The sequence below is a fragment of the Ostrea edulis genome, chromosome 1, assembly GCF_947568905.1.
Source record: "Ostrea edulis chromosome 1, xbOstEdul1.1, whole genome shotgun sequence".
Taxonomy (NCBI): domain Eukaryota; kingdom Metazoa; phylum Mollusca; class Bivalvia; order Ostreida; family Ostreidae; genus Ostrea; species Ostrea edulis.
The window spans coordinates 106901715-106919343 of record NC_079164.1 but is presented as its reverse complement, the minus strand read 5'-3'; the positions used below and the strand labels follow the sequence as shown (position 1 = coordinate 106919343).

General features: G+C 34.0%; 1 protein-coding gene across 2 annotated transcripts in view; it reads left to right on the top strand.

The window, feature by feature from the left end:
- The first annotated feature begins 10141 nt into the window (after positions 1–10141).
- The window catches only part of LOC125667419 (alanine--glyoxylate aminotransferase 2, mitochondrial-like), a 25455-nt gene continuing 17967 nt past the window's right edge, over positions 10142–17629 (top strand). The window contains exons 1-3 of one of the 2 annotated variants that reach the window (XM_048900927.2): positions 10142–10306; positions 15394–15467; positions 15754–15938. In XM_048900927.2, the coding sequence (XP_048756884.2) occupies positions 10273–10306; positions 15394–15467; positions 15754–15938 (293 nt within the window). In that variant the 5' untranslated portion in view covers positions 10142–10272. Of the gene's footprint in view, positions 10307–15393; positions 15468–15753; positions 15939–17629 lie in introns of those variants that run through there. The other variant, XM_056153202.1, reaches the window with a different exon arrangement.

The window sequence follows — 17629 nt, the reverse complement described above, 5'->3', positions numbered from 1 at the left end:
AATTGAAGCGTGCATTAATTCATTGGATGAGAGCACAATCTAATTAAAATTAGATCTTACATGATCCACTCATCTACTATCGATGGGGCCTCCGTGGCTGAGTGGTTAGAGCATTGCGCTCACTCTGTCGGCGCGGGTTCGAATCTCGCTCGCGCCGGTAAGTGAGAAAGTTTCCCAGTTTACTTTCGGAAGGTCGGTGGTCTCTTCCCAGGTACATTGTATCTGGGTTCTCTCTTCCACCAATAAAAACTGGGCGCCACCATATAACTGAAAAATTGTTGAGTGTGGCAGAAAAAAACAAAAACAAAAAACAAACCCATCTACTATCGCTATACCTTTGTGTAGCGATAGTAGATGAGCGGATCATGGGATCTAAATTTGATTAGATTGATGATAGCAATAACTGATTCGAAGCTCGCGTAATTCAATATTAATGAGCAATAATTGAATTGATGATATCTTCAGGTAATTAAAGATATCTTCAATTATTTGAGTTTATGTTGAATTCGCGCTCCATAAACTAAGCATGTTAAAGAGTTTGGGACCGTAAGCTTCGTTAGTGGTTAGTTTTATGTGAATCGATAATCGCGTGCTAACGACCGATGTAAGGGGAGTAACTACAAAAATGTAGAGCATTGAATTAATGATATCACTAATTCAGTTGAAAAGAGCAATACTTCAATTATTGCGCACAGTACTTAACTGAAATGATGTGTGCATTAACTGAATCATTGTTCTCTTCCATCATTAATCTATTTGAAATGAGCAACAAGGCAATTATTCAGCACAATAATTAATGTTATGTCAATAATTCAATTAATGCGCGCAATAATTCAGAATTGAAGATATCGTTAATCATTTGAAGAGATATTTAATTGAATTGTTGCGTGCATCAAATCAATTGATGATATCTTCAGATAATATTAAAGATATCTTCATATTATTTGAATTTATGTTAATTTGGCGCTCCATACATTTGGGCATCTTCACAAGTCAAGGGTTATTAATTCGTTATCTCGCATCGAATCAATAACCCTTGACTTGTGAAGATGACATTTGGGAGAATGTCGAGATCGAATTTAACCTAAATAAGAGAATTGGAATTAAAATAAAACACACAATAAATTAGAAATTACACCAGGATGTCACTGACTAAATATACTTCTTGTCTTTATCTTTTTATGCAGATAAAAGCGGCTATTAAGGGAAATATTGAGACCTAGACCTGGGTTGCGTTCAAGATCGTAGCGGCTAGCATAGGGGCTAGGTATGGCGGCTGATTTGTGTCATTTTACAATATATCATCGTTTTGTTATTTCGAGGCGAAAAGACAACAAAACGATATTTAGCGACTTTTCGTCCCGAAAAAACGAAAAGACAACAAAATGATAACATCAGCTACTTTTCGCCTCAAAATAACGAAAATACAACACATTATAAAATGGCACAAATCAGTCACCTTACCTAGCCCCTAGGCTAGCCGCTACGATCTTGAACGCAACCCTGCTTTCATCACAGTTTTCATTTTCGCAAGGGTAACGCCAGGTAGTGTTGAAACGCCGTGGAGCGTCACCCTGAGTTAATAGCGAAATCCCAGAGTTTTCACATGTTATATTATAAAAGGAGAAACGAGTTCCATAAAACGAACTATACAATAGATTAAATTAACAAGAAATAGGGCTCATATAGTCTGATAAATCCAGGGGCGGATCCAGGAATTGCGGTGGGGGTGGGGCACAACTTTATGAGGCAGGGGTCTTGAGGCTCCCAGTGGGTCCAGGGCGAAGCTCTGCTGGGGGCCCAGGGGGCGAAACTCCCGGAAGCTCCTGACTTTTACAGATTTTATAGAGCTTGAAATTTGTCTCCTATGCAGTCATTTTTACTATTTTCTATCATTTTTGATCAGGTGAAATTAATAAAATGACGCCAATTTTAAGAGTTTTTTGGAAAAAATGTAAGTTCTCCTAATAAAATTAATTCAATAGATCAAAAGATTTTTTCATTTATTTGTCCGAGAGTGGAAGAAATTATTGCTTCTTTTATTGTATATATGAAAATATTAAGAAATCCCTGTGTTTTTATTTCTCATATTTTTGAGATTGTCTGTTGTTCTACGTATTACTATTATGTTTATTTATACATACAGTGTATATTATGTTTATTTATACATACAGTGTATATTATGTTTATTTATACATACAGTGTATGTTATGTTTATTTATACATACAGTGTATGTTATGTTTATTTATACATACAGTGTATATTATGTTTATTTATACATACAGTGTATGTTATGTTTCTTTATACATACATTGTATATTATGTTTATTTATACATACATTGTATATTATGTTTATTTATACATACAGTGTATATTATGTTTATTTATACATACAGTGTATATTATGTTTATATATACATACAGTGTATGTTATGTTTATTTATACATACAGTGTATATTATGTTTATTTATACATACAGTGTATATTATGTTTATTTATACATACAGTGTATATTATGTTTATATATACATACAGTGTATGTTATGTTTCTTTATACATACAGTGTATATTATGTTTATTTATACATACATTGTATATTATGTTTATTTATACATACAGTGTATATTATGTTTATTTATACATACAGTGTATATTATGTTTATTTATACATACAGTGTATATTATATTTATTTATACATACAGTGTATATTATGTTTATTTATACATACAGTGTATATTATGTTTATTTATACATACATTGTATATTATGTTTATTTATACATACATTGTATATTATGTTTCTTTATACATACAGTGTATATTATGTTTCTTTATACATACATTGTATATTATGTTTATTTATACATACAGTGTATATTATGTTTATTTATACATACATTGTATATTATGTTTATTTATACATACAGTGTATATTATGTTTATTTATACATACAGTGTATGTTATGTTTATTTATACATACAGTGTATGTTATGTTTATTTATACATACAGTGTATATTATATTTATTTATACATACAGTGTATATTATGTTTATTTATACATACAGTGTATATTATGTTCCCCTCTGGTATACAAGAAAGTTGTATTGTTCCATATATGAACCTCTGACGATTTTTCTTGATATTTATTGTACCTCGTGTACCGTTTAGCATGGTTTGAGCGAATAAATTGAATTGAATTGAATTGAACTGGATTTAAGAAGTCTCATTTTAATTAGATTGGGGTTTAGTCACTACTGTTTTGTCCTGCTAGTGTAATGTCCTGATAAACCTGATAAATAAGTAATCTATCTGCACTAAAGTACATACATGAAGTTTAAAAATATAAAAGTTTGGCTGATTAGTATACATTTTCCCCCATAAGATAATTTTTTGGCATTTCAATGCAGCATAAAATATCTTTATTCATTTGAAGATATCCTCAATTCATTTCATGCACTTCATGCACGCACCAATTCCATTGAAGATCTCTTTAAATAATTAATGATATCTTCTATTAATGATATCTTCTATTCTGTACGAAAGCCGGCTAAGAGTAAAAAATATCTTAACTCGTTGTAACGAGTTAATTATCTCGTTAATTATCTCGTTATAACGAAATAGTTATCTCGTTATAAGGAGTTAGTACCTATGGAAATGTTATGGGCCTGTTCTTTCCAAAATTTAATCATAACAATTATGAATTATCAAAATCCGCAAAATTTAATTTATAAAATATCTGGCTTACACACGATTATTTTATGTTGACAACGTATATTATGTAACAATTTTATTTGTCGTGAAGATAACAAGAAAATGTTTATTTCTAGCTGCAAACAAAGAAATTGGTTACGATATATTTTCTTCTATTCAACAAAAATACTCATTGTATACTACATGCTGCATTGTTTGGGAGAATTTGGACGAGGAATTTGTGTCGGAGTCAGATTGAATTTGACGAGTTTGCAGTTTCTCTAAGGAAGCATCGTTCCGTGACTTATATAGTACAATGTTGTCGGAGGTTGCCTTATGCCATGCCGGTATTTGTAAGTTAGGGCGAGCTAAGAAAAGGTTTGTATGACGAATTTCTAGCTCCACAAACACAGGTAAATGATCAGAAGTACTTGAGAAAAAACCCTCCTCATATACTTTGTACAAAACAAGTTTGTTTTTTAAACATTGGTGAAATAAAACATAGTCTAACATTGTGCGTTTTGGAGCAAAAGTAAACTTTTCACCACAAATATCAAAATGAACAGTAGGAATACTAATACCACAGCGGATCATAAAGCTAGAAAAAATATCATGTTTGTTTGCATTTGTATGTAATGAACTAATGCAACTACTATTAAAGTCACCTGTTATCATGACATAGCCATATTCTTTGTAATAATTGTACAAATTTTCAAAATATTAAGTTCGTCAATATAAGAATCTATGTTGCTATCTGCTGGTAAGTAAACTCCAAAAATAAAAACATTTTCCTTACCACATTTCAGTTCCAGTCCTATTACTCTCTTTGAGTCAACCTGAATTTCTTTAACTGTATACACAAGTGATTTTCTGATCAAAAATGCAACACCACCCTTGCCAATGAAATAACTATTGCCTTCTGTATATGTATCATTGGTATCTACTTTGACAATGCTGAAATATTCGTTGTGAATAGTATCTAAATACATTTTACCGTTGTGTTGATTTTTAAGCTTGTGTTCTGATATAACAGCTATATCGCATTTTGTATCGTCTAATAGAGATGACAAACACATAGTTGAAGACATAGCGCCTCCTACATTCCATGTTAGCACACGCATGGTGGTTATTAGAGGCAAATATATGGAGCGCCAAATTAACATAAACTCAAATAATTGAAGATATCTTCAATTATTTAAAGATATCATCAATTCATTTGATGCGCGCAACAATTGAATTAAAGATCTCTTCAAATAATTAATGATATCTTCAATTCTGAATTATTGCGCGCATTAATTGAATTGATGATAGCATTAATTCTTCAGCTGAATTGATGCGCGCTTTAATTGAATTAATGATCTCTTCAAATGAATTAATGATATCAACAATTGAATTGATGAGCGCTACAATTCAATTAAAGAGAGCAATAATTGATATAATGCGCGCATTAAATCAATTGATGAGAGCAATAATTGAATTGATGCGCGCATTAATTCATTTGATGAGAGCAATAATTGATTTAATGCGCGCATTAATTCAATTATTGCTCTCTTCAATTCATTTGATGAGAGCATCAATTTAGTAGAAATATTGCTCGCAATAATTAATTTAGAGCTCGGTATAAATAATTTGATGATCTCTTTAATTCAATTGAAGATATCTTTAAATCATTTACAATGCTTTTGTATAAGGAATTAATGCGCGCATCAATTCTTTTAAAGAGAGCAACAATTCAATTAAAGAGATCATTAATTCAATTGTGGACACGTTGAATTGAAGATATCTTTAATTATATAGCTGCTCTCTCTAATAGAATTATTGCTCTCTTCAAATGAATTAAAGATATCATTAATTCAATTGAAGAGAGCAATAATTGAATTAATGTGCGCATTAAATCAATTATTGCTCTCATCAAATGAATTAATGCGCGCATCAATTCAATTATTGCTCTCATCAATTGATTTAATGCGCGCATTATATCAATTATTGCTCTCTTCAATTGAATTGTAGCGCGCATCAATTCAATTGTTGATATCATTAATTCATTTGAAGAGATCATTAATTCAATTAAAGCGCGCATCAAATCAGCTGAAGAATTAATGCTCTCATCAATTCAATTAATGCGCGCAATACTTCAGAATTGAAGATAGCATTAATTATTTGAAGAGATCTTTAATTCAATTGTTGCGCGCATCAAATGAATTGATGATATCTTCAAATAATTGAAGATATCTTCAATTATTTGAGTTTATGTTAATTTGGCGCTCCATAGATTTGACTGGTGTTTTTTGTTTATTTACACTAGCACAGATTTTGGAGATTTTGTTAATGTCATTGTTCATTTTTTCTTGATGATCTTGAAAGTTCTCGATATCTGATACTACTTGTTTGATTCTGTCAGAGTGAAGTTTTTGGAAAGAATCGTATTTCGAAAACTTTGAAGTGGCCTCAGCTTTTAATCCTTCGTACCGAGATTGAAATTGGTCATGTTTCGATTGAAGACTTTCAAATTTTGATTCCATATTGTCAATGATTTTGTCTTTCGCTGATATAGAAGTTTCTAAATCATTCACTCGTTGTAATAATGATTGTACAACGACTCTTAACTCTATGACATCGACTTTTGACATGTCTGTCGCCTTCATCTTTTGTTTGTCAAACACATGTTCAATACCTGTCTTGTCACCCTGAATAAACATATGTAAAACATAACAATCTCCTGCATATCTCTGAGTACTTGAAGCACTTTTGGTTGATTTCCTATTTAGGAGGTTACCTTTCGGACAATCATTATGTGATCTTACTCGAGAACAAAGAACGTTCCGGTACCAACATATCATGTCCTCATTATATGAGCTTGTATCTAACAGTTTACCCATCCTATCCGCCGTTGACGCAACATTTATTGGCGTGTGCAAAAGACATCGCGCAGATCTAAAGTGGGGTCACCGGAACACCACCCCTGGAATTGAAGTTATTACATCTGCATGTGCGCTAAGTAATGAGGACAGAACCAGATCACAATATTAATATGAAATCATCTGTACAAAACTGGAACATATCAATATCCTTCTTCCATTTTCAATTTACATAATTACCGGTGATTGATTTTCTTTATAGTAATTTTTAATTATTTCGGTGCATATATAAACCGCCGTAAAATGGCTAAAATAATGCCAATACGATGTAAAACCATAAGCAATTATTAATCTACATGTAGGATTCAAAGTATAGATTATAATTTACACCTTTCACTAGTTATTGACAACAAACTGCCGGATAATACAAAACTTTGACTGACGGCATTATGTATGGTAGTGAATTGTCATAAAATCATTGACGTTTGTACTATTTAAACTATCACTACTTCATTCATCATTAGAAACTGACCGGAAAGGACTAAATCCGGCATGTAGCAAGAGGTGGGGGGGGGGGGGGGGGGGGGTTGCCTTGATGTACGATCCTCTCCCGTGCAGACTTCGGACGCGGTTTGATACGATGATATTGATTTATAATTCAAACTGTTTCAACTGCATAAATACCAATACATTGAAAGATTTGTTATATGTAAAGAAGTATTTATCATATTTTTTTAAATAAATACACGTGCATATGCTAAAATCTTGAATCTTAAAATCCCGCAAGATTATTTTTAGTTATGCTTTTCATTGTGATAGTGTTGAATAGTGTCTAGTACATTCTCAATCCCAATGTCATGTTTTTGATTTCAAAATATTTTAATATTTCTTCTAACATTACTTTGAATGAATTTCATGTTCTTTACACTGTATCCAATGTAACATTGTTTAATGTCTTCGCTGAATACACCGTTAGTGTTCTTGGGGGGGGGGGGGGGGGGGGGGGGGGTTTGAACATAATGTATATATACAGTGTACACATAAGTATAGTTTCATGTACCCACGCACCATGTGTATAATTAATATTCATTTAATTCATATTTAAACAATGCAATTTTATCCAAACGTAAAGATACAAATCAAATGCTGAATGGAAAAATTAATTGAATATGGGTTACTCTACAATTACTAAATGCAGTTACACAAATCGTCGTTCAAATCGTAGCATCCGCCACATTGAATCATTTACAATTCATGAAAACTTTCGGAGTGAGTCAAGTAAACTTTTTAAATAATAATCACAGTGCACTGATATGGCACGCTATGTAACAACGAGACGGTCCCGGAATCGGCCGAAAAAGGTGCAGTCCCCATACGGTATGTAAGAATTGGTTGCAAAGCGTTGCACGAATGACGACGCTATGTACCACAAAAATATTGTTACACTGTACATACCTTCGCCATTTCTGCCACTGTATGTAACATACCCTCTCGTTATTACATACCGTGACGTATCAGTGCACTTTTATTTTTGCCATTTTGCCAAAATAATAATAAGACACAACCTTCTTGTTCATGACGTCGCATAACGTAACGTCAAAATGGCACAACGTTATCGTAAACTATACTGTATTAACGTATGTATTATATGAAAATAAAGCTTCTAACGGACATACGATAGTCATTTTATAAAAACATATACCTTATTAAAGAACTTTGAGGCATATCTTTTAATTTGAACACGGGGCCGAATTTGGCCCCAAACGTACCAAGTCCTTTAGATTTTATTGTTTTAATATACCACAATGGTTTGATAAAATGTTCGAACTAACTCGATATTTGAGCAACAAATCAGTCAACCTAGATGCAGATGATTTTATTGAGAATATAGATATATTTATACTACTAATGCAAGCACGTAGAACTAGAGAGCTTCTCCATTTTTAGCTCACCAGAGCTGAAAGCTCAAGTGAGTTTTTCTGATCACTTTTTATCCGGCGTCCGTCTCTCCGTCTGTCTGTCAGTAAAAGATTTTACATTTTTAACTTCCTCTCCAGAACTGCCTGGTCAATTTCAACCAAACTTGACACAAAGCATCCTTGGGTAAAGGGATTTCAAGTTTGTTCTAATGAAGGGACAGGCCCCTTAAAGGGGGATAAATCACGACAATACAAATTGAATGAATTCAAATACTCTCAAGAACCAGTTGGCCAGAAAATTTAAATCTAAATGAACCTGAGCTTTCTGACATAGTGCAGATTCACGTTTACTAAAATTATGCCCCCCGGGGGGGGGGGGGTGGGTAGGGGGTAGGGGGGTCACAATAGGGAATCAGAGTTTTACATGCGAATATATAGGGATAATCTTTAAAAATATTCTTTTTAAGAACCAATGCGTCAGAAAAGTTGAAAGTTCCCTGATATAGAGTAGATTCTAATTTGTTCAAATCATGTCCCCCGGGGTTAGGGTGGGGTCACAATAGGAGATCAAAGTTTACATTTAGATGTACAGGGAAAACTTTGAACAATCTTCTCAAGAACCACTAGGTCAGAAAAGTGGTAATTTACACGAAAGGTGGGGCTTTCATATTTTGTATATATAGACCTTATTATTTCGTGAAGTTTGACCTTGGGACCTTGACCTGGAAATTTCTTTCTATAAAAATAAGACCCATTCAATATCTCCTTAACTTTCATATTTTATATAAAGATTTCATATGACAATACCTTGGATTTTCTGAACTTGATATTGACCTACTTTTAAAAATACGTAGCCTATTTAAAAATATCTTCAGAACTATTGAAGGTTTGGCTTTCATATTTCTATATAGATTCTTCATAACAAAAACTTGTGATACAATCGCGTTTGATCTTGTGACCTTGACCTACTTTTTAAAAAAGCCTTGAGCTAATCAATATCTCTTGAACTATTTAAGGTAAAGCTTTTACATTTTGAATATATATAGAATTTCATGACAAGACATTTTAAAAATATACTTTGGTGTTTGACCTTGTGATCTGGAAGTTTGACCTGCTTTTGATAAACATATATCCTATTCAATGTCTCCTGAATTAATTAAGATAGAGCTTTCATATTTTGTATATAGATTTCTCATGGCAAGGTCTTTCACATCATACCGTGATCTATGACCTTGTGACCTTCCCAGGTCTTATCCAGAATAACAAGACCATGTAAGTGTTGATTTGTGAATTCATGTTCAGTTATGTTGTGAACCTTTGTGACTAGGTTAGGGACACAATATGGGGACAAAATTTTTCATGGGAGTAAAAATTTATATTAAAAATATCTTTAAAACCCACAACAGCTGAACAATGGCAGGACCAATGTGACTCGTGTGAGCGATATGTCCCATGGGCCTCTTGTTGTACATGCATACATGTAGTCCCTATGTATTGTTACTGTAATTTGAAAGTGTTGTAAATATAGAAATGCAAGGAAAAGAAGGATTTGCATTGTATTTTCTCTGTAAACAAGTAAAGTATTACGAAGTGCTTTGCAATTTTTGATGAAACTGGCGTGCCTTATATGTATCAATACGATGAAATCCTATCTCCCGAATGGCTCGTCGTATATACGCACACATAATGCGCAGACAAGCTGGAACCGGGTTCAGTGTACGAGTACTTACAGGATAGTAAACTTGAATTGACTGGCTGAGGGCAGTTTCACTTCGTCGCTGTCAGGACACAGGTCAAAACATGGCTCTAAGAATTCTAAAGAAAGCGTTAAGCGGTATGTATATTTTGCTTTGCATTGAAAACAAAAATCTTTGTTAGGCCTAGTGCACATCGCCGATGTCGTCGGAAGTGCTTGTTTGTATCAGTGTATGTTGCTGAGCTTGATGCATGACACAGTTTCGCGCACTTGATGTTTATGTAAGAAGTGCATCTAGATCCAGATTGTGCCACATTAACTGCATTTTTCGCAGGTGTCCGACCTATCGGTTACTGGCCTGGAACGCGACTTGCACTGCCATCATCGGTATCGTTGCTTGATTAGTGTTTATACCAAGTGTATATGATAAAACACAATTTTATCAAATCGGGTCCACATGGGCATAACACATACAGGCCTTATTTATTCTCTTTAGAGAAGCGGACAGGCATAGCCTACATGCATGGATGAATGTTCTAGTAGGCCTATTTTTTGCACACTTAAATTGTTTGTACACTTTTTAAATACAATAATTGTTGGTTGGTTATTTGTAAATTGTATGGAGATGTCACCATTGCCGGTGAAGGGCTGCAAAATTGGGCCATTCCTCGGGGCTTACAGTCTTTAAGCAGGGAGGGATTTTTATCATGCCACACTTGCTGTGACATGGGGGCCTCGTTTTTTTTTTTTTTTGCAGTCTCACCCAAAGGACCGTCCCATTTAGTCGCTTACGACAAGCGATAGGCGCTGAGGACCTATTCTAATCCGGATCCCCACTGAATACTATATTGTACTTTTGATGTGTAACAGGAAAGGAGAAAATGCAACGGATCAGACCGAGATTCAAACGTGGGCCCCCTGAATTCTCTAGTCAGGTGCTCTACCAACTGAGCTATCTGGCCACCAGCAATCAAACCCAGCTGACCACTACATTCCTCCCTCCTCAAATTGTCTTCATCCTCGAAGATACACAACCTGATTGTATTGCCCCTGGTAGGACTTTCACCTGCAAGTTCAGGGATGGTCAACGGCACCAAATGTTTTTGGAAGGAAGAACATGCAATGCACCAGATCAGGATTGGAACCCGGGCCCCCTGAATCTCTAGTCAGGTGCTCTACCAACTGAGCTATCTGGCCACTGGTGATCCAACCCGGCTGACTGCTACATTTGTAGATCAGTCACCAAATATAATATGTAATTACAGGACTGTCACTACAGTTTTTTGGACAGGGTCAAATTGTGAAAATTTTGATTAATATACATATACAATAACCCAGGTTTATGTTTTGATTATAAATGTTTTTTCTGTATCTTGACAATTGGGTGATCATGTGAGAAATGTATCTTACTGGCATTGTTTCAAAACATGGAATTTCTAGACCAGCAATTGTGACAAGTTTGCTTATTTTCTACTTGGGGAAGGGTCCTTTTATTGGACTCAATTAAGAGAGATTGACGACTGAATTATGTCAGCATTTTAAGTTTTCCTACCGAGATGATAAAATATGTGAAGGACATGCATGTGTTTCTAATTATGTATGTTCTCTCTCTCTCTCTCTCTCTCTCTCTCTCTCTCTCTCTTGTCACACTTACATAATTACTTATCAAAAAGTTGTAAAAAGCATGATTGGTGATAAAAGAGACATGTATAGAATCTGAGGAAATAAGACACCTAATACCCCATCTCAAACATGAGTATATACATTATAATGCTTGTGTGCAGTGGAATATGAATAACAGACGTAGAAGATCAAATGAGATGCATAATAGATTGGAGAAAAAATTTGTTTTTTGCACTGTAAATGTGAATTATATCAAACTACAATGGGCAGCTAGAGTCAGTGTAGTAGGCCTGGTCTACTCGCGGACAATGGCTTGTAAAATCAAGGGGAAAAAAGAAAATCTCAACAACAGTAACGGTCTATGTAGATTGTTGTTGATTCTTCAAGGTATAGATAGACTTGATTTTCCTAGCCGGGATCAAGCCCCTGTGATCTACTTTGCATTGAATGTTCAGGTTTGTTTACATTGCTTGATTATCAACACCTAAAATGTTTCAATTTGTATTATTCAAAGTCAGGAACTGAAAGATAAAAAATGCATTTTGCTGAACATTTCTAAAATCTGTGCACAGTTGAATCTCACTCTCTCTTAAAATCAAACAAGTCCTTAGTAAATGCAAGAATACATACATGTGATAAATAAATTCAACAAGGTCTTGCTCAATTTCCCATAAAATATTCATGTAAGTATTGTTGTTTTTTTAAAACAAAATATGCTCCTCCTGGTCTTAACCCCACCTTTTATTTATTCCCTCATGATTTGTTGCATGAGGAGAGATAGTGTAATGCAGTTGATGTAAACAGTGTATTGTGATGTCATATTCAGCTTCAGTGGTTTTTTTCCTTTCAAACCAAGTAATTTATCAACAACAACAAAACCTGCATATGTAGGAGAAGACTTGTATGTTATCTTCAGGCTTCCTTCAAATTACAACAAAACCTACAAATTAAGGAGAAGACTTTTACATTATCTTCAGACTTCCATCAAATTACAACTAAGCATGTATTATACACACAATGACAGTTTACCTGTTCAAGTTGTTGAAAGCAGATGATGTCAAGTTTTCATCGGTCATGGAATGGGAGGAATAATCATATTTAGATAAATTTCGATGGATAATGGGTTGTTTGGATACACACATAAAATTAACATGATGTAAAAATTTCATTTTTATGATGCTTTCGCTAAGTTAAGGGATGAGTGGGCAAAAAATTGGTATATCGTGGTGTCATATATTTTAAAGTGCTATATAATTGGTAATAGAGCTTAAAATGTATTTGCAATATGCCATCCATAATTCAATAAAAAAAAAATTCTAAGAAGAAACTTGCATAGATTTAAATGAGTATATTGACATAGTGGTAGATGAGTATGTAAAATTTAGCATTGTTAACTTAACATTCATGATTGTCTAACTTGGTATAAGAGAAAGCAAATTACTCTTGAATGTAAACTGATTTTAAAAAAGAAAGAAGTTTTATCTCTATGTTTCCTATGAGATCAATGTTCACAACCTAATGAGCAATATTTCTAATCAAATTATGATTAATTTTAATTAACCATTTTCTATGGCGATAATTTTCAATGATCTAGGATGGCAATGATGAAAAGTTGTGTATCGGATACCTAAGTAAGAATGAAAGTTGCGTCAAAAATCTTTTAATGTGTAGCTTTTATACTACAATGTAGCTATGAAACTTAACTCAAATGACAAAGAATAAGAGTGACCTTAGGATAACCTTAAGCTACTGCCCAGAGGGCAGAATATCATCTACATCTTATTCCTTATGAAGTTGTACTATCCATTATCACATGTATATATCTTTATTTCTAAGTGGGGAGGGGTCAGCTGAAAATAAAATTGGAAGTAGGCCTGTAAAAAAAAAAATCTTGATAAGCATTTAACTTCTTACACTCCCCACCCCCAGTTTTTTTAAAATCCTAGTTTGTGGGAGGGAGGGGGGTGCAGTCTTCTATTATGACTGACTCAGTCTGACTGACTACAGACTCGTATTTTTTTTTAATTCCCTAACTTCATTTCCTGCAATGGAGGAGGGTGGGGGCAGGATGTTCAGATGTTACCCAATGTCTACCAACTCCTAAGTGGTACTTTTTGTTTAACTCTTTCACTGCCAAATTTCCTTGAAAACAATTTCTATACACTGCCAAATATTTTAAATCAAATTAACTAAAATGCTCTTAATGAATACTATACTAAGATATAATGTCACTGCTACAGGTGACTAAGTTGGCTTACCCATGCATTGCCATGGCCGACTTTGTCAAATTAGAAAATTTTACCTATATGTAAATTTCACACAATTTTCAAAACTGTCATTAGAGGGCAATGTTTACTTTTGTAATTTTTCTGGTGAGAAGTCATAATGATGTTAGCTGTGTTTTATTCATGATTTCTTAGCTTTTTTAAAATAATGATGGAAGTTTATTTTTTGTGGTTAGAAGACATGTGCCAATCATGCTAACAAAAAAATTTCTTTAAATGGGTTAAACTTCGACATGTTCAATTCAAAGCTGTTTTTCTAGATTAAATCATAAGGAGTACCATACTTGCCTATAAGTCGGATTTTTGGGAGTTAAAAATTGGTCCAAAACTCTATATCCGATTTATAGGCGAGTCCCAAGAAGATTAGCATTTTTCTGGACAGCGTAATGTAGATTATTTTTTGAACAACTTCGTACTCCAACGATTATCATAATTAACGTTGACTGGACATATTATATTATTCATGTATTCTAGGAATATATGCATAAAGTACAAGTATTTACAGATCTTGATAATTTTATTCATCTTAAGTGTATGTTCTTGAAATTGATTTGTTGAGAAAATGAATAAATATCAGCGCATTTCACAAAATATTGTTTGAAACAGAGTTGAAAACGTTAGAAATTGTCAACTGATTCTTGAAAAAAGTAATACTGACTTATATGCAGGTCAATGGCAAATCCCTCTAAAGTAGCCTACAAAATATTCAACCAACCTATAGGCGAGTATATACGGTAAAGGTGATTTCTATTCATTTGATGTGATATAAAGTAAGTTGGTTAAGTTTACACTCTTTTTTAAAACTGCTTCGCAGTGAATAAAGCTTAACTTTTGTTCTAAAAAAAGTCATAAAAATTATGCATTTCCATTGCCCTCTATTGACAGTTTAGAAAATTCTGTAAAATTTACATGGGTAAAAACATTAAAAATTGTGCATTCCTTAATGCCTCCTTTATTGGATATTCACGTGCTTATAGTTTTTGATCTTAGCCCGAACTTTTGAATGGATGATGATGGGGCTTTTCTATTTCACATGTGTATTCCTTGTGATGAAACATTTCTTTTAGTACCAAAATTTTTGAGGGGGTTTGAATTACTTTTGAAAAAACTTTAACCTTGGCCATGACTTGAATGGTTAGTGCTTGGGCTTTCATATTTTACTTTTATTCTTTGTGACAAGACCTTTCTTTGGGTACCAAAAGTTTATTGATCTCTTGACCTTGGGGTTTGACCTACTTTTGAAACCTTGTCCATTATCAACTTTGCTGCCATATTGGAGCATCAATGTTTCACAAAACATCTTTTCTTCTTTTCCAGGGAAACAATGTGGATGTTTGTACAGTACAATTCCAGATATGCCTCCCGCAGGATTCACTCCCCAGAAATATGCGGTAATATTTGTAATGCTCCACCCTCATTTCATCTTAATTTCATGCAAGTAGGGTTGTGGGTGGGAGGGTTCTGGAGGGATGTCAGGTGTCCATATATTTTCCAGAGCTAACTGACAAACACAAGGGTGGATAGGTCCAAAATATATACATGTGTATTAATGTGGATACCTTTCAGCAAAATTAAATTCAGAGACCAATACATGTATATGACAGTCTGATGTGTTAAAAAAATGATTCAACCATGTGTCAGTTTCCTGTTTCAGTGCAGTTTCTTGTATATTTCTAGGGCATATCCTATGAAGAGGCAATGAAGGTCAGGAAGACCAATCTAACCCCTGCCCTTTTGACCTATTACAAGAATCCAATCATGATTGTTCAGGGTCATATGCAGTGGCTCTGGGACACAGATGGAAAGAGATACTTGGATTTGTTTGGGGGCATTGTCACTGTTAGTGTGGGGCATTGTCATCCGTAAGTGGGGGTTGATTGGTGTAGTCATGTTAGCTAATTATCCGAATGTTAAACCTAACACAAATCCATGTAAATTAAACAAATGAAAACAAGTGCACCTTGGGATTTAACTTACCACAGCACTAGCTCTCAGATTATTGAACAGGAGTGGTAATACTCTCATGTGTATTGTTCACTCTCCTCCTCTATAAATCGTTCTTCTCTCCAAAACTATTTTTGACACAGAGACTTGGTTGTGGAGTCATAATAGTTGTATTCCCAGGGGCTGTGAAGTTGATGCAGTTTTGAATGCTGCAAGACTATTACACCTCTAGGAGACTGCCTCATACTGTTGTACTTGTCATGTTGTTGATATAATGCCCCCACCCTCAGGGGCTGAGAGACAATAGAGCTAGTGGTTCAGTAATACAGAAGATATAACACCTCTAGGAGACTGCCTCATACTGTTGTACTTGTCATGTTGTTGATATAATGCCCCCACCCTCTGGGGCTGAGAGACAATAGAGCTAGTTGTTCAGTAATACAAAAGATATAACAGGGCATCACAGCTTCTGGTTTGCAGGGAAATATTACAATTTGTCTCCAGAATGACAATGTTACTTTATACTGAGTGGTCATAATTTCACCCTCCTTCTTAGAGTGTTGGTCATCATGTTGTTAAATAGGTCAGTGGTCTTCCTAAATTAACTGGAACATGAGATGATTTATTGCTCCGGACTGACAGATGTTTTGAAATAGAAACATACTAGGGAAGACATTTGTAATTTCTGTAAGACTGCATGGAAAGTCAGCATGACAGAGTTGATCAGAGAGCAATAGGATATAGATCAGATGCTACGGTGGTTTACATTAGATTGTTAGATAAGAATTATGAAGTAATTAAGGATGCTGGAAACATCCACTATATAGAAGTGCAGAACACGTTATATATCATAATCTGGAAAAGTCATCAATATTTCAATAAAAGCACCTGTTTATTAGGTACACATATTTTTACTGCAATAGATGTATATAATTTTTAACTGTATGTAAAAATTGTGAAATTAAAAGTGCATTGAAAATAATCTAGTGACCATACCATTTGTAGTATAAAATGGAGATGAAAACATCACATGACAAATTATTGAGATTATATTAAAGATTAATAGACCTGTTAATATACACAAAATGCATTGTTATTGATTCTTTTTACACCCTGACCATGTTTTTGAGGAGACCTCTAAATGATAGCCTTGCTTTGAACAACCACCTATGACCTTTTTTAATCATGCTGATTTTTAGCTCACCTGAGTTTACTAAAATCTATCGTTCATCTGTCTGTCTGTCGTCTGCTTATTTTTGTATTTGCAATTTCTTCTCAAAAACCATTAAACCAATGTCAGTCAAACTTATAAAGTACTCTTGAGTAAAAAGAATTTGAAGTTTATTCAATTGAAGGGTGATGCCTCCTTCCAAAAGGACATAATAGGAAGCCCTGAACCAGAACAGCCAAAATTGACATAAAAGGCTTCCTTAATTAAGGAGGCGTGATACCTGGGGAAATTCTTTTGAGAATTCTTCCTCTCGAGAAATGCAAGTGTACAATATGGTATCAATGTAGAAGAAAGTTACACCATGCCCTAGCCGGTTTGGGACTATATATTAGGATTTTTAATGTTTTATATAGGATAATGCAACTGCTAAAATGAGTC